Here is a 21,200-nt window from a genome sequence, read left to right as displayed (position 1 = left end):
GGAGGATGAAAAGATGGGGACAGCCTTGATTCAGTGTGATAATCCAGGTCAAATCTCTTGAGAAACCCCAAAATGTGTCTGAAGTCACATGGGGCTGCAGATCCCTGCATGGAGCCCTTCCCCGAATTAGCAGAGCATAACCAGGCCAGGAGCAGAGGTTACTCTCTGTTCTCCTCCCAAGGGAAGATAAAAAGAAGGTAGGAGAAAGAAAACAAAGGGCAAAAGCACAGCTGTTTCCTTGCTTCTGTTTTTCTTCTTTGACAGCAGCTATTTTTGGGATCTGAGCTATGTTTTGTTCCCATTTTGAGCTACCTGAAATGTTCAATTCAGACTGTCTTTGGACAAGGCTTCAGGGAAAAAACAAAAAACAAAACAAAACAAAACAAAACAAAACTGATTAAGCACATTTCTAGAAAAGAGGGAAATAAAAACTGAACTTATATGTTATACAGGAGCTAGGACTGTGCTACTAACATGACAGCCATCCTGGCAATCCCATTTTGTGATACCACAGGGGACCAAGTTTTCCAAGGAAAAAACATTGCTGGGGAAGAGAAACCTAACAGCAGCAATACAAAATGTCCTTTCTGCTGTGTTCTGCTGCCTTGTTAGCTCAGTTCTTGGTAAGGGGAAAATAAAAATATCCTTGTGTGTCCTTGGAATTTAAGGCTAGGAAGGGTCTATCAGGGTTATCCAGCCTAATGAGGAGGCTTGTTCACTACTGGCCCTTTGTTGCTGCTTGAGGTCTTCCAGCCCCTTCCCATGAGGTTCATGGGTGCTCACTGAGCAAAGCCAAGAGCTGTTACTGAGTTTGTCCTCGTGCCAAGGAACAAAGATGCACATGTTCTCCTCCAGCCAGCTAGTCAGCTTTGCTCTTAATCCATCAGTGGCCTTGAGGAACCTCTTTAGTATCTCCCTTGTGCAATCTGCAGTTCAGATCAGGAACTCCTCACTGTGTTCTCTTGGGGGTGAAGCCATACCTGTAAATATGTCCAGAAAGGCCAGTTTGTAGAGGAAATGTTCTATCACGAGCCATTAAGCAGAATTATGAAGAATCAAACTTAGCATGAGGCATGGCAGAGACTTCAGATTGCTGGAATCATTGAATCATCTAGTCTAACTGTCCCCCTACCACCCATATTGCCCACCAAACCATGTCCTTAGGTACCACATCTAACCTTTCCTTAAACACCTCCAAGGATGGTGACTCCACCACTTCCCTAGGGAACCTGTTTCAATGCCTTATCACTCTTTCTGAGAATAAATTTTTCCTAATATCCAACCTAAGCCAGAAGAGTAAGACAAGGTGACCATCACTGCAGGGTTGTAGTCTTTCCACCAGCACTGCTTCTGGCTCCTGCCTGATCTTGGTGGACCCTTGGTCTGATCTGAGGGAGCTGTTGCATCAAAAACCCTTTATGACTAAAAGCTAATTAACAATATGGCTGTAACAGCCCAGGTGGCCTGGAAATAGAAGTCCTGGGACGAATCAAGAGGAGTTTCCCGGGGCTGGCTCACCGTTCCCAGAGATGTTGTAAGAGGGCCTGGAGGAAGTCTGGGACAACACAGCTTGTCCTGGGAGATGCTGCCTCCACAGGCACTATACGAAGGCTGCCATCCCCTGCAGCACCTCACCTCAAGGTACCTGATTGTTTTTGTTCCCTGTAGAGGCCACAAAGTCTGTCGAGAGGGACCCATCTTCCTGCGCTCAGGGTTGAGCACAATGGAGCGCTGCTTCATCTGAGGAGCCAACGCACCACCAAAGGGGGAGGGGGAATATTGCTTTCTTTGGGAACAAAAAAAAACCACAGGAGCAAAACCCAAGTAACCTTGGTTACCAGAGTTTTATTTGTTGTAAGCAGAACGGCTGATAGCAGAAGTCCCTTTCTTATGCCTGTACTGAGTACACACTGTACCCAGGGCTGGAGAACAGCAGGGCCAGGGCAATGAAGACTTTGGTACAGCAAGTAAAAGTGTTGTAAATGTGATGTCATGGTTTTAGCATCACTCCAATGCTCTTGGCAAGTCTCTGCTAAGGGGTTCGGCTCTTTGGTACAATGGGAAGTTGTTCCTTCTCTCCTTTGTTCTTGTCTAACTCATGCCCTGTGACAATTTGTTTTTGCAGACCTAGAGATGAAACATCTTTGGCTGCAGTCACGAAAATGCTAACAGGGTGTCCGTGGTTGGATAGCTTTGTAAAATGGGTTTGTAGCTTAAATCCTTAATAATGTGGGATTTGGGAGATATGTTTGCCTGGTGCTTAGCCTACTCAGGAGCTAATCTCTCGGTCCTGTTGTTATAGAAATGCCCTTTGCAGCTTTCCCACCAGCTTTCAGTTCTGGAAGCCCTCTCTCCTGCTGTGTGCAAAAATGCCTGCTCATCACTTCCTCCCTTTTTCTGTGGGAAGGGGGGCTTCGCAACCAGAGTAATTTGTGCGATTTCCTCGGTCTTCAGAGATTGTCCAGATTCATCTTTTCCACTTAGCTCTGTGTTACCAGTGTTGTATTGCCAGTCTGGAGGGGACAGCTCCTCTAGCAGGGGGTTGTTTACCTCCAGTCCCTCTTGTATACCAGCCTGCACAGACTCAGGACACAGCTGAGCTTTCTCTGCAAAATATTTGTAACCCTTCCTCCCTCCCACTCATCCTCCCAGGCAGGTCTCTGGGGATTTGCTGAACAAGGTTGCTCTCACTTACACGTCTCAGGTGGCTGCATGAAAGAGCTTAGTTCTGCTTTGAGAAGCACCCTTCTTACATATGTTTGTCTTGTCTGTACCCATTTTTTTCTTGCATCTTTGCCATGAAATCCCAGTTGTCAGACCAAAGAGGGTAAGTTTGAAATTACCCTTGAAAGTAGATGATGTTTCACCTTGCTGTGTTCTGAAGACACTTGGGCAATGCGAGGACTGTCTTACCAGCCACGTTGTCTGACCTGATGGATCAAAATACAGTAGATCTTGTGCTGTTATCATACTCGTTGTGGGACTTCTCTGATCACTTGAAGCCATTTAATCTGGTCTGGTCTTTCAAAGTCAGTGAATCCTACCCCAGTACACATATCCTGAAATCCCCACAGATGATCCTACCCTCAATACAGAATTTGTAAGAGCAGCACAGGACGAAAGGCCATCCACGCTGGAGATGAGCCAGGCTGGTTCACGATGTGCATGAACATGCAGGGCACACGTGGTGTACGTGTACAGCCATGACCTGCTCCAAGGGTGGAAGAAGCTTCGTTATATTGTCATGCTGACTTGTTGTACCACAGTCTCAGCATGATTTGGTGGTGTGGGAAGCTCGTGGATGCTAATGGACAGAGCTGTACTCTGAGGATACAACTCATCTCAACTACAGCACGCACATAGGAAGGCTTTAGCTCCTACCCTGGTGTCCTGATGTTCATTTGCTGCAGTCTGGCAGCTAAGTACACATCCCCATTCACTTCTGGAAAATCCTACACCCTCACTCCCCACCGAACAAACTCACTGAAGGCCAAACACAGGTTGGAAAGGATGGTCATCTCAGGTTTTAATAACACCAAAGCAAAGAAGCACAACAAGGAGCCAAAGAAAACACAGCCTGTATAGACACTTCAATGATACAGACTCATTGGATAAACTGAATGAGTATTAACATAATTCACCCTAATGACAATCTAAACATGGATATAGCACAGGGAAATGTGTAAAGCCAAAGAGTTTGGACACCGTGTTTGGTTGACATCACATCCAGCTCCATAGAGGAAGACAAAAGCTCACTCCAGGCTCACGGGATCCCAGCATGGCTGAGGGCAGAAAGATCTCTGTAGGTGATCGGCTCCATCCCCCGATCACACAGGGACACCGTGAGCAGGTTGCCCAGAAAATGCTGCTCTGGTTGCTGACTGCTGCCTTACCTTGCTCAGGAAGACCAGTGGTTTTAGTCTGGGGGGGGTCCGGGTTCAGCTCTTCTTGCTCTTACCTGCCCTGACTTTGGTTGTAAAGAAGCCTCTTAGCCAAGAAGGCTCGTAGAGCTGGGTGCAGCCTCCTGGTTTTGGCTGTCCACAGCTCCGTGCATGCCTGGAGGCCTCCTGGTGACTTTTTGAACCAAGTTAGCTCAGAACTAGGTGTGTTTTGTAGCTCCAGGTATGTGTTGTAATCTATCTTTACCTAATTTAATCCTGATGGGCAGAGGGAGTGAGAGGAGGAGAGACATACGGGTTTGTTCTTTCGCTTATCGTTGTGTTTTCATGAGTGATGCTTGCTCCAGGGCTGTTATTTTTGGAGAGGTGGTGCTCGTGTTTATTGTGAAGGCACTTAGAGCTGGGGGTGCAGGCTTTGAGGTATGTAAATCTGAATAAGAATGACATTTAAAATAGGTTGCATGCTATACCCAAGCATGCATAGAGAGGAAATATTTGTAGATTGACTTCAGATCTTTGAAGTGAAAAATTCCCTGTGGGAGTATCATTAAAGTTCTCAGCACCTCCAGGTAATTATATGCTGACATAAATTGTTTGGACCCCAAATCAAGGTAACTCTAATCTGGACCTCATTATGATGGATAAAGAGGAGTTAATCACTGGGCTGGAAGCTGGATTTTCCCTGGGGGCTCATGGTCATGACCTGCCTGCTTAAATCGGGCAAAGATGGGACAGGTTCAGCTCGCAATGTTTGCGCACAAACAGATATATAGAGTGGCTCAACAGGGTTAGAGGGGCACAGCTGAGGAAAGTTAGCAGCAAAGCCGACTGAAAAGGAAAAAGACATGGAAAAGAAGATGTCAATGGGAACTGAGAGTCGTGTCTCTTGTCAGTCATTTTTGTTTGCCAAGCCAAAATTCTGCCACAAAGTTAAAAAAACAAACAAACAAACAAACCAAACCAACCAACCAAACAAAAAACAGACTTAGGGATTGAGCTCTGGAGATTCAAATTTCATGGCCAATGCTATCCGTGGGCAATGCAGCTTGGAGGAGCTCTGGGGAGTTGCCCAGCAGCATCCCCATTGCTCAGGGATCACGACGTGGTCAGGAGACTACTGCTCATGAAATGCGCTTGCAAAGGTACGCAGCTGGTGTGGCAAGTCTGGAGGACAACTCCGAGTGCCAGTGGCTTTTGGGGCTCTGACCCTTGGGGCTGGGCTCTGGGTTGTCTGCTCAACCTCACGGGGAACGGGATTTTTTGTTGTGTTTATTCTGAAGGACACAGGGGGAAGCTGAGGCACATTGCACATCTCCTTCCCTTATCCATCCGAGTGGATGGCCAAATGTGGACTACCAAAATATGGGGCAGAACAGGAGAATCCAGGGATCTGTACTTCTTAATTTTTTTTTTTTTTTTTTTTACTTCACAGGAAGAGTTTAGCCTGTGTCTGCTGCAGGCGATTCCCTTCATTCAGAGCAGTCCTTGTGCTTTGTTCTTCAGGGGACTCTTCCAGCACATCAGCGTGGGTCCAGCAAGTTTTCTGTTAGAGGCAGACCCTGACACGATAGCTGTATTGCCTGATTTCCCCGCCCCGAAAAGTTTCAAATCTGTTAGAATTTTTGCTACAGGTGAAATTTAAATTGCCAAACCTGAAGAAAGCAAACAGTCCCCTCTGCTACCTCTTGTGCAGCATCCAAAAATAACCCACAGCTCCTCTGTATTGCAACCAGAATCCCCATTTTAAGCATCTGTCCACTGCACTAAAATAAACCACAGCTCTTCTTCAGTGCAACCAGAATCCCCATTTCAAGCGTTTCCACTGTGTATCTTCCAGCCCATGGTCTCTAAATTTATCCCAACAGTGGCACCACTTCATGCACCAGATGATGCAATTGCTGTTCTTGCCTTTTACTTCAGATTCTTACAGCGTGTTTTCTTCAAACAAGAAGTGTCATCTGTTCTCCTGGATGCTGCGAGGGCCCTGCCCAGTGTTGCCGTCTCCTGTTTATGGTGCCTTGCAGCATCTGCCAAAGTTTAAGAGCAGTTGTCTGCGCTTTCCACTCTGCGGTTAGAAGCTTTGGCTACAGAGCCACTTCCTTGCCTGTTCCCTCTCTTAATTTCAAGCCCTCAGAGCTCTTAAGTGTGTATCTACTTGTCATCCTTGATAAAGAAGACCTGGAAGATGTTTTAAAGACATGGCTGATAAAATGCAGCATCTCTTTCCTTCCTTTCCCCTCTCCTCTGCCCAAGCACAGGTTTCCTCTGCGAGGAGGTCTTGCTTGCTTTACTATATATTTACATTTTTAAAATCTTGCTACCATCTGATGCTTTTGGCTCCAGCTTGGGCTCTTTTTTGTTGCTGTTGTTGTTATCCTCTCAAGAGAAAGAAACTATGTGGGTTTCCAAGTTCTTGAATAAATGTCAAATGAAACATTCCAAACAATTATTCAAGCTGGTAATAAGCAGTGAGACATCCTTCCTGTAGAGAAGCTGAACAATGGTTTCCTCTGACAGAAGCAAAATATTAGGAGCCTTCCATATGTTGGTACTGATTTAAGCGGCGGCGAGATCTCCGAGTGGGATAGGAGGCCCCAGCAAGTATCTGGATATCCTGCGGGAAGAAAAGCTCTGCGTGTAACACCCAGACTCCCCCTGATGTGCCATAAAGTTCTGGGAGTTTCGTCCACGTCTCCTCAACATCCTTCGGTTTTAAGAGCTTTTGCTTCCTTCCCTGGCTTTTCAAACCCTTCCCGGAGCGCCCAGCGCTTCCCGGCGCGTTACCCCGAACACCCCAGGGAGGCAGGTGGGCCACCTCCCACCTCAAACCCCAGGAGGACCTCCAGGGAGGAGCAGTGCTGGCTGAAGCTGGCCGCCAGCCTGATCTTTGTCCCCGCGGCCCCGCTGAACACGTCCCCTTCCCAGACGGCGCTGGGGGCGAGCTGCAACATCGTCATCTCTTGCCCGAGGACAACAGCTTTGTAGGCTTTTGGCACCTTCACCCTGAACCGGACCCAGCTCTGCTCCTGCAGCACGCCCGCGCGTGGCTCCAGCAGCACGCACCCTCTCCTCCACAGGCTGTAGACCTTGGGGAAAGGAGGCCAGCTGGGCTCGGAGAAGCAGCGTATGATGTAGTCGCAAATATGGGCGAACTCCTCGTTGTCCTTGTTTCTCCCAAAAAGCCCCACTTTGTACACGCCCGGCTCGGGGAGCACGACGCACACGCTGATTTTGGACTTGAGGTGGGTGACCAGCACGTACCTCTCCAGGGGGTACTCGCTGCTGGCGGTGACTTTGTCCTTGCTCAAGCTGGCCGTCACCTCGACGTCGGCGCGCGCATGGAAGGTGATGTTGCACTTCCCCAGCTTGGTGGTGATGATGGGGGCCGAGTGGCTGGGGTTGGAGAGGCCGTGGCTGCTGGAGCTGAGCCCGCTCCCGCAGTGCAGGCTCAGCCCCGAGGGGAAGAGCTCGTTCTGGTTGACGGGCCCCGGGCAGTGAAGGAGGAAATTGGCCGCGTTCCTGAAGGTGGTGGTGCCTCCCACATCTTTCACGAACACGGAGAGTCGGTAGTAGCCCTGGAAAGGACAGAGCACGTGGCAACTGAGTTTCTCCTCCTCAGCTTGAGCGGCCAGGCATTTCTTGCTCAGGGCAGCATCTAAATCTTTATTAACCAGCTCATACGTGGCAAGCAAGGCTCGGGACGTCTGGAGGGTCAAAAGCAAAGTTCCCCGGGGAGCAACGAGCAACTCCCCTTTGTAGCTGCTGTCCTCAATGCCAAAGTCTCTCACCTTTTGGTGGAGGCCCCAGAAATGAAAAGGGTTTTCAGGCAGTGTCTCCCCGTTGCGCGGCTCCAGGCACTGAATCTGATAGGAGCACACCCAGTTGTAAGGGCCCTGAGAGTCGGCGTGGCGTGCAAAGATCATGAGGTCGAACAAGCCCTTGGTCGGGGGAGTCACCTTGATGGTCACGCTGTTCTCAGACACCGTCATCATCCCGTGCGCTGCTCCCACGGCCTCTCCGGTCGCGGTGCCCTGCACTTTGGAGAGCTGATAGGTGAACTCTGTTGGGTGGGTGCTCCCCAGCGTCACTGCTGCCTCCCCATGGGCTGTAGGAAGGTGAACAAAACGCCTTTTACTATCCTTTCATCAACAGCGCAACACATTCATTTCTCAGCACAACATCTTCTGCAGTGTGGACCCAGCGTAGACCTCAACTGTGCAGGTGATGGAGACCTGATTTTCCCTTTCATTTTCCCTCCCTACCTGTGGAAGGACCTCAGTGAGATCCTTCCTCACCTTCTACCTTTTTTTTTTTCCCATCACTGAACAAAATGTTGATGCCAGTAGATCTAGAAAGGAAAAGGATAGGTACAAATAATTGTTCTTTGGATCCTGAGACACCCAAAACTAAGTTAAAGTCCCATACAGAGGTAATTATTCCATGGCTTCTTGAGCTGCAGTCATTCCTCTAAGCTGCAGGTCTTGTACTGTGGTGTCAAACCAGCAAAGCAGCTGGGAGGATCAAAATTTTCCAGCCTGGCTGGTAGGAGATCCCACAACGCTGCCACATTTTAGGAATGAGTTTAATTTTTTCCATAATTATTATTATAATATTTTTCTAAAATTTGGCCTCACAATAAATCACAAATATCCACGAGCTTCTGGTTTGGAGCGTGCCCTAACGGGGCAGGAGGGGAGAGGAGAAAGTGCAGAGAAAAGATACTTTGGCACTGGTACCTGGTGGTGGTACCAGAGTTGGTGGATAAGCTCAGGGGCTCTTTCCCTGGGATTTTTGCTTTCTGGGGAGAACACAAGCAGGTTTCTGCTCAGGGCCACCATGCAGCACTCAATACCTCCCTAGCAGCCAACTTGCTGCTCCAGGCAGGGCACAGGAGATGGCTCTGAGCCACCTTCGTACCCAGAAATGAAGCACGGCCATGGGAGGTCACCATGGAGGAGCAGAGTCACTGCAGTCATGGTGTCACCACTCCCTGCGTGCCACGTCTTGCTGCTCGTAAACCCCTACCCCAGTCAGGGAGAGCACTTTTTGGTGCAACAAACCCTCCCCAGGGCTCTCCGTATGCTCCTGGGCAGAAGGGGTGGTTGGTTGATTCTGCAGTGGGGACAGGGCAAGGTTTTGCAAGCCTTGGTCTTGAAGAAGACAGGACCATCTAACCACCAGGCTGCTTTCAGCACGTGGTGAGCTACCTCAGCCCATGTGCAGCCACAGGTCCTGCGGCAGCCTGGCTATAAAACCCAAGTTTAAAAGTATTTTGTACCCTTTTTCTCTAGGTGTAGATTAAATCATGAGAAAAATGGCCATGGAGAACAAGACTTTGAGTCCTTTTGCCCTTGGAGGATCTCAGCGCGCTTCCCAGCCCCTGCCACTGGCACGCAGACGTACTGAGATGCATGCTCAAACCCACCATCATCAAGGTCTGTGCAAATCAAGCCTGCTCTTCATTACGCAGGGACCCCGAGTGCCCGAGGGGGACTCATCTCCTGTCCAGAGCGTGGCTGCTCTGCGTCGTCCCGTCCTCACCACAACATTTTTGCTGGAGAGAGGCGAGCCGTACCAAGTGCTGGCACCGCGGGAGCCCACGGCTGGTATCGGCACCCTCGCTGTGCACAATGTTCATTTGTTTGGGGTGCTAACACAAAATGACAAAAGCCTCCAGATTCATGCTGAAAAAAAATTGTCTCTTGCTAATTATTAGATTACGAAACATGTTTCATAATCTAATGAATAATGGGGGGGGGGGGACTTTTTTTTTTTCTCGTTCCCTGTTTGAATCTGGATTTTTTCATTGTTTGCCCCAGAGTTCTTTTTTGGTAGGTCGAAACAGAGATGTGAAAAGAATGGGAAGGCTGGGTTTTATTTGTGCCTTGCCTGTTAAAGCTGTGACTTGGCTCACACAGTAAGTGCAAACAATTCTCTCCTGGCAAGTGTTCAGTGGAGACATTACTGATGACAGACTTTATTAACTGCAGGTTTGCTTGTTATTAAATTCTCTCTATGCTAGTTTCCGAAGCTGCTGGCCTGGCCGGCTGCATCGTATTAGGATCTTTAGGAAGAAAGAAAAGAACAGAACATTGTATGCAGTGGAGCCAGCGATGATGAGATAGGGAAGCCAGCAATGCATTTTGCTTTGGGAAGAGGACCCAAGGAGATAATTAATGGCTACATTTAAAACAAACATTTGCTTGTTTTATTGAGTTAATTCAAGCCATGAGATTCCTGGTTTTCAGCAAGGCCAGGTGAAGCTGGGGATAGGTTCCCACGTCAGCGCACTCAATGCTGCAGGAGGTCAATGTATGTTGCATTAATTGTTTGGGGGGAAAAAAAACCCACCATTAAAGTACAGGCATGTTTCTAATTTCTCAAAGCCTTGTCTAAAAGTCTTCTCGTCTCCCACCCTAGCTATTGTATCTACAGCATGCCACCAATGACTGCCTTTCCATACACAAAAGTCTTACAAAGTCCTAATTCCATAGGACTGAATGCCCTCCACCACTGCGGGCACTAACCCTGATGGCCCAGGACACCTTACCAATTAAATATGAGTTTTCAGAAGACGGATGCCAGGTATTTCCTGAAAATCAGGTCCCATTGCAAGGTGTCCCACCTTCAGCTCTCATCAGGTAGTGATTTGTGGGAGGAATCTTGGCTGAAAGCTTGTAAGCATTTTAAGCAGATGGGAGCTGCTCAGATGCAAGAGAGCAGGAATTGATCCACAGTAGCCAAAAAGGAAAAATAGATTTTGCACCAAGGATCTTGAGCATTTTTGCCCTAAGATTGTCTGAGATGTTTAAGATGCTGGCTTCCTCCCGCTGACCTAGATCAATACAATCATAATTTTGCGTCAATGAAAGCAGACATCTGGTTTGGTTCACAATCTGGGTTTGCAATTTGGTGTTTTAAGCACACTCCTCTCTCTATATGGTGTTGGCTGTTGAGGCTAATGGCAGTAGTTAAACTGTTCAAGCTAAGCCCAAGAATACAGTTCTTTCCCTCCGCAAGATGAGAAATTCACTGGGGGGAAAAAAAAAAGTTGGCAATTTTTTTTTTGTCCTAATGGGAAAATCTTCTTTCATCTCAGTTTTGGAGGAAACAAAAGAAAACTGTGCCTGTAGCCCAGGTCACCCAGCGAGTTTTGTGGCTGAGGGAGAGGAGTTCCTCCAGCCAAGGGGTGCAGAGCAGTGACGTGGCTGGGATGTGCCAGGAATTTTGCTCCCCTAACTTCTCTCCCCAGGTACGTTTAGGCTCACGGCAGCCAGTGGCCCGCAGGGACCCAAAGCCCCGAGCTGCTGTTGGGCTCCATTTCTTTGTCTTTTGGCTATCAAAAACTGGGGAAAGGGAGGAAAGAGAATAACGAAATACTTATTTTTTCCTCATTCTTCCCTTTGGGCTTTTGTACCACAGCTAATGATGTTTGGTGGGAGTCCATGTTTTGCAATTTATCACTTTGGCATGCAGATAAAGGGACTGGTGGTGCTATTGATCTCCCGCTTTTCCTTTGAGGCTGCAAACTGTGTGTTATTTGGTTGTGTGCCTTGGGGCCTCCCTGGTGGCTGGGGCCTGAAAGGACTTTCTCAGTCTCCACCCTTGTATTTGCTATATAGGTGCTGTATGGCCTGTGCTATGGATAAAATCCCCTCCTCGGCGTGCTCCAAGGTCCTGCAGTGGAGGAGCACCACGAGGCCCTTGCATAAAAGGCAGCACCGACCTTTCAGCTGTTCCCAATTTCATTCGATTTGCCCAGGCTGCTTGCTGCTCAAAAGGTGAACGACAGCTCATCTTGGCAATACCCTAGCATCCCGGAAATACTGGAGGATTTTCTTTTCTGTGTAAGTAATAAAATCTCTCAGCTGAAAGCTTTCTGGTGGGCCTTGTGCATTCATTTTCTGTAAGTCTGACAAGTGCCCTCAATATGATGTTGCTTTATCTTCTATCTTGCTCTCCTGATAAAATAAACTGCAGGAGAAATCTGTACACACTTAGAACCATGCAAAGGAACAGATGTGTAAAGGGAGTCCAAGTTAAAAAATAATAATAATAGTAAAAAAAATCATTTTATATCTGGCCTGAAAAAGTGTCAGAAAACTACAGTCAAGGAAAAACAACTCCACCCCCCTTCATTTTCAGAACCTGAGACGTGACCATTTCAGGCCATGTTTTGTCTGGGAGTCTCCTTCCCCAGCCTGTGAACACAATGAGGATTGTGTCTCAGGTATCTTGAAACTGTTTTGCTACTGTTGGTGAATTTAGATGGGAAAAACCAGGCACAAAAGGGCTTAAGTGATTTGGCTCAATTAACTATAATTTATGAATCCTAATTCCCAGTTGACTAATCACAGTATCACACAATGGCTGTGATTCCAGAAATTGCTTAAATATGTGCCTCCGCTCTACTGGATGTTAAACATGTGCTTAAAAATAGACAGATGGGCCACTTTTGAATGAGAAATATTATCCTCGATTCAGACTTATTTCTTAAAAGCAAGCGAGCTTGGACATCACTTGGATTTAGCCCTTGCTTTGTATTTACCTGTTCTGAGGAGGGAAGTGTTTGGAGAAAGGAGGGAGAGCTGAAGTCTGAAAAACTCTGAGGTTTTAAATACCCTCTGCTCAAAGTCTCCCCGCGAGACAGGGGGCTGCAGAAGCTGCCATTTGGGATCCTCCGGCCAGTGGGTCTCAATGAAGTGCTCAGGGTCAGTAAGGAAGAAGAAATCGTCATGCCTGCAAAGCAAGAGGAGAGGACACCGTGGAGGGTACAAGAAAACCTTTAGCATATGGGAAGGGAGTTTCCCCCGCCCTATCAGAGCTGCACCAGCTTCAGTAAGGGAGGACGAAGCTCTCACTGAGCATTTCACTCCTGTGCTCACATCCCACTCCAGGAATTTGCTACCAAACCTCTGACCGTGTTGGTTTTGCTTCTTCTGAGAGCTGCAGGCCTTGCTGGGGGCCTGAGCAGAGCCCTTCTGCCCTGCTCTTGTTTTCCTTCCCTTTTCTTTTCTTTCATGGATCTTAGGGGTGGGGAGAGGATCCCTCTCTCTGCAGGTGGGCGGGTCAAATGCAAGGTTTGACTGCCCACAAAAATGGTCCAGCACCTTGTCCGGCTTGCCAATGCTGAGAGGGATCCTCCAGCACTTCTTTCCAGCCTAGATGCACCCATTTTTCCTGGAAAACTACTTTATAGACGGCTCTCCACACCCCAAGTCCTGTGACCTCTTCCAAGAATTTACTCATGATTTTTTAGAAAAACACTTCTTGGTTCCAGTTTGAACGTGCCCAGCCTGACTTTCCGAATATTGCCTTTGCTGAGGGGTCAACCTGCAGCCTTGCACTGGTGTCATCCTGGGAAGCCCTGTTACATCTGTCAGCCCGAAGGTTTTGAGGACATTGACAGCACCGTGCAGGGTAAAGCTCCCTCAGCCTGCCCAGCCCGGAGCAGATGCCCCAGGGGACTCCACAAAGACCAACAAGAAGCTGTTATCTCTGCTTGTTGCCATAGGTGATGGTTCTTCTGCTCTTTTTTTTCCCCGTGCTCAGCTAAAAACAGCCCGTGCTCACTGGTGTTATAAACTGTTTGCAGCAAGATAATTACCTATTAGAAATTCCACAATTATTTCATTACACATTATTAGAGAGAGAGAAAAAGAAATTAAAAATGTCAATCCCATAATATAGTTAATGGAAATTATTAAATTGTACAAATAACTTCCATGAGAGTCATTATTTGCTTAACACGGGCTGAGAAATCTGAAGTAATTATGTGTGGAGCCACATAAGAGTGAAGTTGCTGTGAAAACAAGGGTTTGTTTTGTCACCACGGCTTAAAATAAATCTGGGAGAGGGACAAGGGGGGGGAAGCTGTCACCTGAAAAGTTGCCACCCTGGATCAGGGAGTAAGGAACTTGAATGTAGGTGTTTGTCTATAGAGGGTCTCTTTCTGCATGAGATCCCTGAGAACCTACTGTAGCTAGGGGTGAGCAAATTGGTTCTCTGCACCACCTGCGATTAGCATCTGGGGGTGCATTTGAAATGAGGGCTCAAGGCCTGGCAAATCTGGTCTTTAAGGGGTCTACTGGAAGGTTTGGGATGACCATCTCCAAGGCCAGGTTGAACCTTGCTGGTTTGTGCTGAGGAGTGTGTTTCCAGCGATGGTGCGGGGTGGTGTGTCTCACCTGGGCACGAACAACCTGCTCTCTGGATCCACGGTCCCCGCACCCCAGCAGGCATCCAGGAGGCACCACTGCCCTTCCAGCTCCACCGCGTTCCACATGTGGCCGGTCTTCTGCTGCTGGCACCACCGGCCTCCGTGGGCACCCAGGCCCCGACCGAACCCCGGGACCTCCATGCAGCTCAAACCAGCCTCCCTGCCCAGGGGAGACAACCACACAACAACCACTGCTTTCTGCCTGCTTCTTGCAAACCAATCCAACCTGCATGGTAAATTTCATAGAGTCGTAGAATCACAGAATATCCCAACTTGGAAGGGACTCATAAGGGTCATTGAGTCCAACTCCTGGCTCCAATTTGACCTCCTCACATCCAAGGTCCCACATTTGTGCCAGCTGTTGGCCAAATCCAGCTTTCAGCCAGCCTCCTGCTCACCCAGGCTACTCCCAACCATCAGTGCTCGTATCTTGGATCCTGGTTTCTCCATCAAACCCATCCCTACTCCTCCATCCAAGCAGAAAAGGAGGGAGGGACGCGGTGGGTAAGTGATGCCAGTTGCATGCAATCCCCGTGCCAGCTGTAGGTCTCCCACTCAGACCTTTGAGGGGGCAGGAGGAGAAAGCCCAAAGTGAGTTTTTACCTGCACATTTCCTGGCACAAATGGGCATAACCAGAACACACAGCTTTCCCCGTTTGCAGAACCTGCTCTGGCACGTGGATCTTCTGAGACAGCCCCAGGAAGCCATCCACATCATATTCTAGGAAAGGGAGAATACCACCCAATTTCAGGCCAAAGTATGGGCTTATTATTTCCAAACCGATCCCATTCCTTTTCCTGCCCAACCCTGTTTCTCTGCCTACCCACCCTGGAAGCCATGACAGCTCTTCTCTCCGTAGTTATTCAAGAGCTTGACAATTCCCCATATGAGCAAAGAATTGCTAAAGCCTTGGGGGAATTGGATTCTCAGCGCATGTAAACAGCGGTTGCGCCATTCAAGTGAGGTACAGTGACAATCACATTGTCTCGCACACATGGATGTAGTAGGGTAAAGTAGCACGAAGCGGCTGCATTGTGCTGAGATTCCTGTGTCCCCAGATGACTGCTGCCAGGCATAGCTCAGCTTCCTCGGACTTGCACCACGCACGCATTATCAGGGAGATGCCCTCCGGTGCATTGAACTGAGAGCACCAGAGGTGGGTGGGCTCAGCCCATGTCTCTGGGGGTCTGGTACCCAGCAGGTGTCATTTCTAGGATGGAGGGTCCCAGTTTGCGACCAGCTCCCACCCCAGGCTCTTTCCCAAAGTTGGGAGGGGATTATTTCAATTTGTGATTGCCATAGGAACACAGTAGAGTCTGTTCTGCAGGACACGACGAGCCTAAATCCAGGAGGTGGCATCCAAGGAAAGGGCTCTCAGCTCCATCACGCCACCACAAAACAGTGGGACCAGACTTACCGATGTTATGGCAGAGCCAGAACCATATTGCTCGCACCGTCTCCAGCTTGCTCTGGGATTTGGCAGTGATGAGGGGAACGATGGCCTGGATGGACATCCTGCTGTGCCCAGGTTTCAGCTGCAATGGAGAGGACAGGTGAGCTACAGGCACTCTTGGTGTCACCACCAAGTGTCACCATGGGTGACATGACTGCTGACATGGTGGGCTCGCTGGAAAGAAAACGTACATCACAAAAAACCCAAAGCTGCGTTTCCCACCCCAGAATTTAAAATGCAAAAATATGGTTTGTAGTAGAACGGGGCATTTTCTGCATTTTCCTAGCATTGTTTTACAAAAGCCTAAGGACGGGAGTTGCAAGCTGGAGGAAATGAAGGTGGCATTTCCCATTCCTTTGGTGCAAGGTACAGCGCCACCACTCCAGTGTCCTCTGTCTGGTTCAAGGCGTCCTCTGGCCCAGAGGGTCTTCTCCTGGAGGTGAGTCTCTGCCACATTTCTGGGGACAGCAGGTTTCCAGCCCCACACCGATTAATTTCTCAGTGTATTAACACAGCAGAAGAGCATCCTTGTGGCTCAGATACTCTTCCTGAGACTGCGAAACTTCAGCCAAATCCCTATAACAAAGTGGGTGGAAAGAAGCTTTTTGCCCCTTCCACTAAAGTTTCTTAATTTCTTAAAAGCCTTTCTGCCCCTTTCCTCCCATTCACTCATTGACATTTCTGTGCTCTTCCCTTCTTTGTGCTAGCACAAGCATTTTTAGCAGCAGGCTTTTCTTTCACTGGGTTAAATTTAGTCCAGCTGATTTCTCCAACCTCCTGCCCCTGCTATTTTACTCCTCAGTGACTTTCCTGCCCCAGCCATGTAAGATATTTTCACATAGATGGAAGTTTCTTTCTTTCTATGTGTGGGAAATGTTGCATTTGTAATTGCTAAAGATTTTCCTTGGTATGCTGGCTTTAAAAATCAAGGTGCAGCCGGGAGAGGACCTGTTTCAAAATGACTGTGCTGCTGCTGGTCTTTTGCGTTTCCACCATGAGGTTGTTATGAGTGTGCAGCTGCTGGGCAAAAAAATAATGATAATTATTTCCAAGGAACAAAGAAGTGTTCTGCCATTAGATATCTAGCTACGTGCTTCCCTGTTGGCACATCTTGGTGAAAATTCATCCCAAATCTATTCTCTGTTTCAGCTAGAGATGGTAGAATTAGGTCCTAGTTTGAGAGTTGCAACACTCCCAGGTAATCCTGGCCCTGAATAAGCCCAAGGACCCTGAAGAATTGGGGCAGAGCTTCTTGGCTCACAGGTACCTGCTGGCTCCACAGAGGTATTTGGAGTTGACAGATGGGTCTGTTTTCCCCCAAACCACCCAGGCAGTGACTTGGGTGCATGCAGACAGTCCTCAGGCTGCTTCTAGATGGCCAGAGATGTGATACCCCACTGGTGGGCAGCCAGTGAGCTCTGCTCATGCTCTTGGCTCTCATAATTCCCATCCAAGGAGAAGAGACCAAGTGCACCAGGTTTTAGTGCAGCTAGCACCTTGAATAAACAAGAAACAAGCTGTTCCCATGACTCCCCATTGCCTTGGAAGTATTTTTGGTAGTTTATTACCTTCTTTCTCCCCCCCTCCAACTCCCTCCCCCTCTCTTCTCTTTTTTAATAGACCAGGTAGACTGTGAAATACTGCCGCATCCTCCTTCCCAAGGGATATTAGCCTCAGGCTAGGTAGAAATTACAGGTTTCAGCTTTAACGGAGAGCACAGCTATTCCTTGTGCCTCTTCGCTCTCACTAATGAGTTGATGTGTGAGCTGTGAGTTTGCTGCTTAGACAAATTGTACCAGCCCTGGGGGAGAAATTATTACAGCAACACAGAAGTGGGGTAAGAGGAAGGAATTACATAATTTGGTGCTCTCCTTCTGGGCTCCCACACCCCTGGAAAGGGGGAGCATCACATAACAGACCCCTTGCACCCTTCTAGAAAGGTCTTCAGGATCCTTCTGTCCAAATACAATCCTGCCTGGGGTCCTGCAAAGCCTGTGCCATGATGAAGCCAGCCCTTCTGCCCAGGTTTGGCCACCACCTTGCCACTGCTCTCACCAACCAGAGCTTGTGATAAAAGCTGAAGGTGAGGACACGGACCTGCTGAGGGACACCAGGACCTACCTGCTGGCTCACATGGAGGACGTGGGCATCCACGTGACTGAAAACCTTTGAGTCAGAGAAGAGATCTCTCCTGGTTTTTCTTTGGGGATTTTCTGCTGGCTTCTCTTCTTCCGAGCTGCTAGGCCCTTCCTTGGGAAGGAGAGCTGGAGAGCAGCTTCCCGGGGTCATGGACGACTTCTGCAGCGCCTTGTGGAAGGCGGCCCCTTGGCCGCTGCCATTCACTTTGTTTGCCCAAAACAGGAAAATGTCCCTGGAGGGGGAATCCTTGGGCTCATCCCTTACTTTTTGCGTAGCTGCGATGTTCTTTAGCACCCCATCCTTGCTTCTGTTCCTTTTGGTGTCTCGGCGGGGGAGTTTCTCTGGGGTCTCAGGGCTGATCTCTTCAGGAACGTGTCCCAGGGACAAGTTGCCATTACAGACGTCCGATGTCTGAGCCCCCCTCTGACCAGGCACGGTGTCACCTGCCGGTGGTGGCATCGTGTTTTCTTTGTGGCTCCTGGGATGGGCCCACCTCCCCGGGCCTTGGGTGGGCTGTTTTTCGTGGTGGCTGCCGTTCCTGGAGTGAGGGGAAAGAACCGGCTCATTTGCTTTGGCGGTGTGGGATTTGGATGACTTGCCTCTGTCGTGGCTGGTCTTCATCCCTGCAGTAGGTAACGGGGTGGAAAAACCACCGAGGTCTGGGGATGGAAAGGGAGATGAGTTTTTTTTACAAAATAAGAATATGGTCTGAAACAATTCCTTCAGAGCCTGCCTGTCTGCATGCGTAAATAGAGCAAGTCAGGATTTGGTCAGCAGAATTTAACCAAAAGTACTGTTTTTTCCCTAATTCCAGCAGAAAGGTAGGATAGAAATGCCACAGAGAAGCCCTTGATCTGTTTCCAAGTGCAAATACGTTTGTTTTTTTTTAGATAGATGCAAATTCACTGGTTGACCATCAACAGTTACATCTCTGCACTGGAAGGAAATGGATAAATCAGGGTTATTCCTTTTGCAGATAAATGGCCAGGAGGCATTTGTGTGTGTTGGAAGTGTCGGTGTTTGGGTGTGCGCCTCCGTTTCCCTGCATGAAACTTGGACTGGTCGCATAACATTGCTCCTCGTCTCCAGAGCTAGGAATCAGGGAGAAAAAAGAGTTAATAAAATTAGTGTTTAGGTGCTCCAAAGGGGTCCATTTTTCAGCAAACCTTTCCTTTGGGAGGACCCCCACATTCCACCCCAAATATTTTTGTAAAGCTCAGACTTCTTCTGTTCAGGTTCTGCAGAAAAATATAATGTCATTTTTTGTTTTCCTGCTTTGCATTTGAAATGTAGCTGAGTCTAGTGAGAAGGCTGTGGGGGAAAATAGGCGAAAAAGCGGAAGGAAAGGTGCAATCCAGGACTGATGGGGATGTTGGGTTAAAGCTGCAGGCAGAGCCAGCTCTCGCGTGCCCTCGACATCTGCACAGCGCCCGCTGGTTTTATCTTGGTTTAGCTTCTATTTGCTGTTGTTGTTTTTAATCACGAAATGACTGTTTGTGCCATGCAAACAGCAGAGCCTGCTGTGAGGCACTCGGCGTCGCCCAGAAATGTCACTCCCCGCGTTCAGCCAGCCTCTCCCAGGCAGGCTGGCTTTCAACAGCTGCGCCGGGGCGCTGGCCCCGCTCTTCCAGGAAAGAGGGATGTCACTCGTCCCTCTTGGTGCTGCCCCGATTGTCCCCACTCTGCTTGGGACGAGCCTTGCAGAGCTAGGGCGGCCTCATCCAGAAGGGATGACAGAGGCTGTGACACCCAGGCTTGCCAAAATTAACATGTGAATGCACGCACCGACAGCGTGCAAACGGCACCCATGGGTTAACCCAGTGCCGGGTGCTCAGATAACCAGAGGACACCCCGCTGGGAGAACGTCCCCTAGGTAGGTTTGTCAGTGGGATGCTCCTCTTTGCAGGGATGCCGCAGAGTTTCTGCGCAGCCTGCTGAAGCCGTACGTTCCCTGTTTCCTCCCGGACCACATCTGAGCCCAAGGAGACGAATTGTTGGTGCCCAGCTGTTGACGCGTTGGAGCCGTCCCCGTGCGTGGGAGCTGCGGTCGCTGCTGGGCTGCTCTCCCGTCCCCAGGCGCAGCCACCCGCTGTCACAGGCAGAGAGGCGTTTTTGCCTGCCACTTTCTAAGTGAGCAACAAGAGGCCACTTCTGGGCCCTTCACGGTCGTTACCTGATGTGAACCAGGGCTCGGGGACTCAAAAAAGAGTTACCGAGAGCTTTCCCAGCAGGTCCCGGGAAGCTCAACCTTTCTCTGTTTTCTCCTGCAAAGTGTGTCCCGTCCCAGCGGGACTGGGGGGCTTTGAAGCCCGGTTTTGCCACAGCCCCGCTTTCTCACAACTTCCCACATTGTTTTTGGGAGGAGAATGACACAGACGACTGAAAACGTGGACATCCCCACTTGCTTGGTCTTATTTTGTTAATCCGAACACTTTTGCTTAGGTTGAAACTGAGTATTTTGTTTCCATTCCGTGTCACTCATGTATTTATGGCTTTAAAAGAAATTTAAGCAAGAGCTCCGCTTTAACATCTCTAAACAGTTTTCTCTCCCCGTGCCTTAAACTCGATCCTTCAGACACAACCCTTAGCTAAACCACAACCCTAAATCATTGCTTTTAGTCATAGAAGAGGAGAAGGAAGACTGCGTCTTTCTTATTTTTCCTCCCAGATTTCACCCGTGGTTGCAGAGGATGGGTCACCGAGAGCACTGACCCCAGAGTGCTCTGTGCAACCTCCCCTTGCACCTGCTGATGTCCCGGAGGTGCCACCACGTAAACCCACAAAATGACAGCTCCAGGGGGGAATTTCAGCCCCAAGGGGGGCTGTTTCAGCCCCGAGGGGCTGCTGCAGAGAGAGAAGAGTTGGAGAAGGGCAGGCTGCTGGTGGGGTTTGAATGGGATAAGCGCCCCGTGCCTCTCCGGGGACGGTTGGGCTATCAGCGAGCCATTATCGTGTTCCCAGACTGGCATTTCAGTCTGCCCTGTCCCTGTTTTTGATGTCAGGAAGACGGGAATCACATTTGTAAGCTGCAACGGTGACAGCATAGAGGTCAAATGCTCCTCAACAGGAGCAGAGCCATGTTGGACCCTGGCCACCCCAGGTGGGGACACAGCACTTGGTCCTGCTACGGTGAGGAAATGGATGGCGCCAAGAACATCAATGCAGAAAAGTGGCAAAATGATGGGAAATAAACCCAAAGGGGGTTGTTCCTACTCACCCTGCTCACGCCGCCGCCGTTTTCTCCCTGCTGCTGGCAGAAGGCAGGCAGCTCCTGGTGGGCCCCATCCCTTTTATACATGTACCAGCACAGGGCTGGCTCTTTTTTTTGCACCTTGCTGTTATCAGGAGGGCTAAAAATACTATAAAGGACCGGCGAACATGTTAACATCGCTGCCACCGAGCAAAGCTTCTGTGAGCCTGGCACTCCTGCAGTGTATGTATGGGCTGGGGTGTATTTGCAGGGAGATAGGGGAGAGTGAAAAGGTTTTC

The 21,200-nt window shown here is 49.1% G+C and overlaps 1 protein-coding gene across 1 annotated transcript; it reads right to left on the bottom strand.

The window, feature by feature from the left end:
* Positions 1 to 3,502: 3,502 nt before the first annotated feature.
* Positions 3,503 to 20,971, bottom strand: LOC308193787 (kyphoscoliosis peptidase-like). Its single transcript, XM_080588821.1, has 7 exons — positions 20,929 to 20,971; positions 17,694 to 18,370; positions 15,537 to 15,654; positions 14,722 to 14,839; positions 14,087 to 14,278; positions 12,448 to 12,638; positions 3,503 to 8,004 (listed from the first exon to the last, which is right to left on the bottom strand). The coding sequence occupies exons 2-7, from the start codon at positions 18,330 to 18,332 to the stop codon at positions 6,680 to 6,682; spliced, it is 2,583 nt and encodes an 860-aa protein (XP_080444947.1). The 5' UTR covers positions 18,333 to 18,370; positions 20,929 to 20,971; the 3' UTR covers positions 3,503 to 6,679.
* Positions 20,972 to 21,200: the final 229 nt, after the last annotated feature.

This window comes from Anser brachyrhynchus, assembly GCF_964034855.1.
Source record: "Anser brachyrhynchus genome assembly, chromosome: 4".
NCBI classification, from domain to species: Eukaryota; Metazoa; Chordata; class Aves; order Anseriformes; family Anatidae; genus Anser; species Anser brachyrhynchus.
This window is presented reverse-complemented; position numbering and strand designations above follow the sequence as displayed.

Excerpts from the sequence above, each read along its gene's own strand:
- LOC308193787 (XM_080588821.1), bottom strand. The coding sequence starts at position 18,332 with ATGAAGACCAGCCACGACAGAGGCAAGTCATCCAAATCCCACACCGCC. Across the intron at positions 15,655-17,693 it reads TCCTCCATGTGAGCCAGCAG|CTGAAACCTGGGCACAGCAG; the intron begins GTAGGTCCTGGT and ends TCTCCATTGCAG. Across the intron at positions 14,279-14,721 it reads TTGTGCCAGGAAATGTGCAG|GGAGGCTGGTTTGAGCTGCA; the intron begins GTAAAAACTCAC and ends TCCCCTGGGCAG.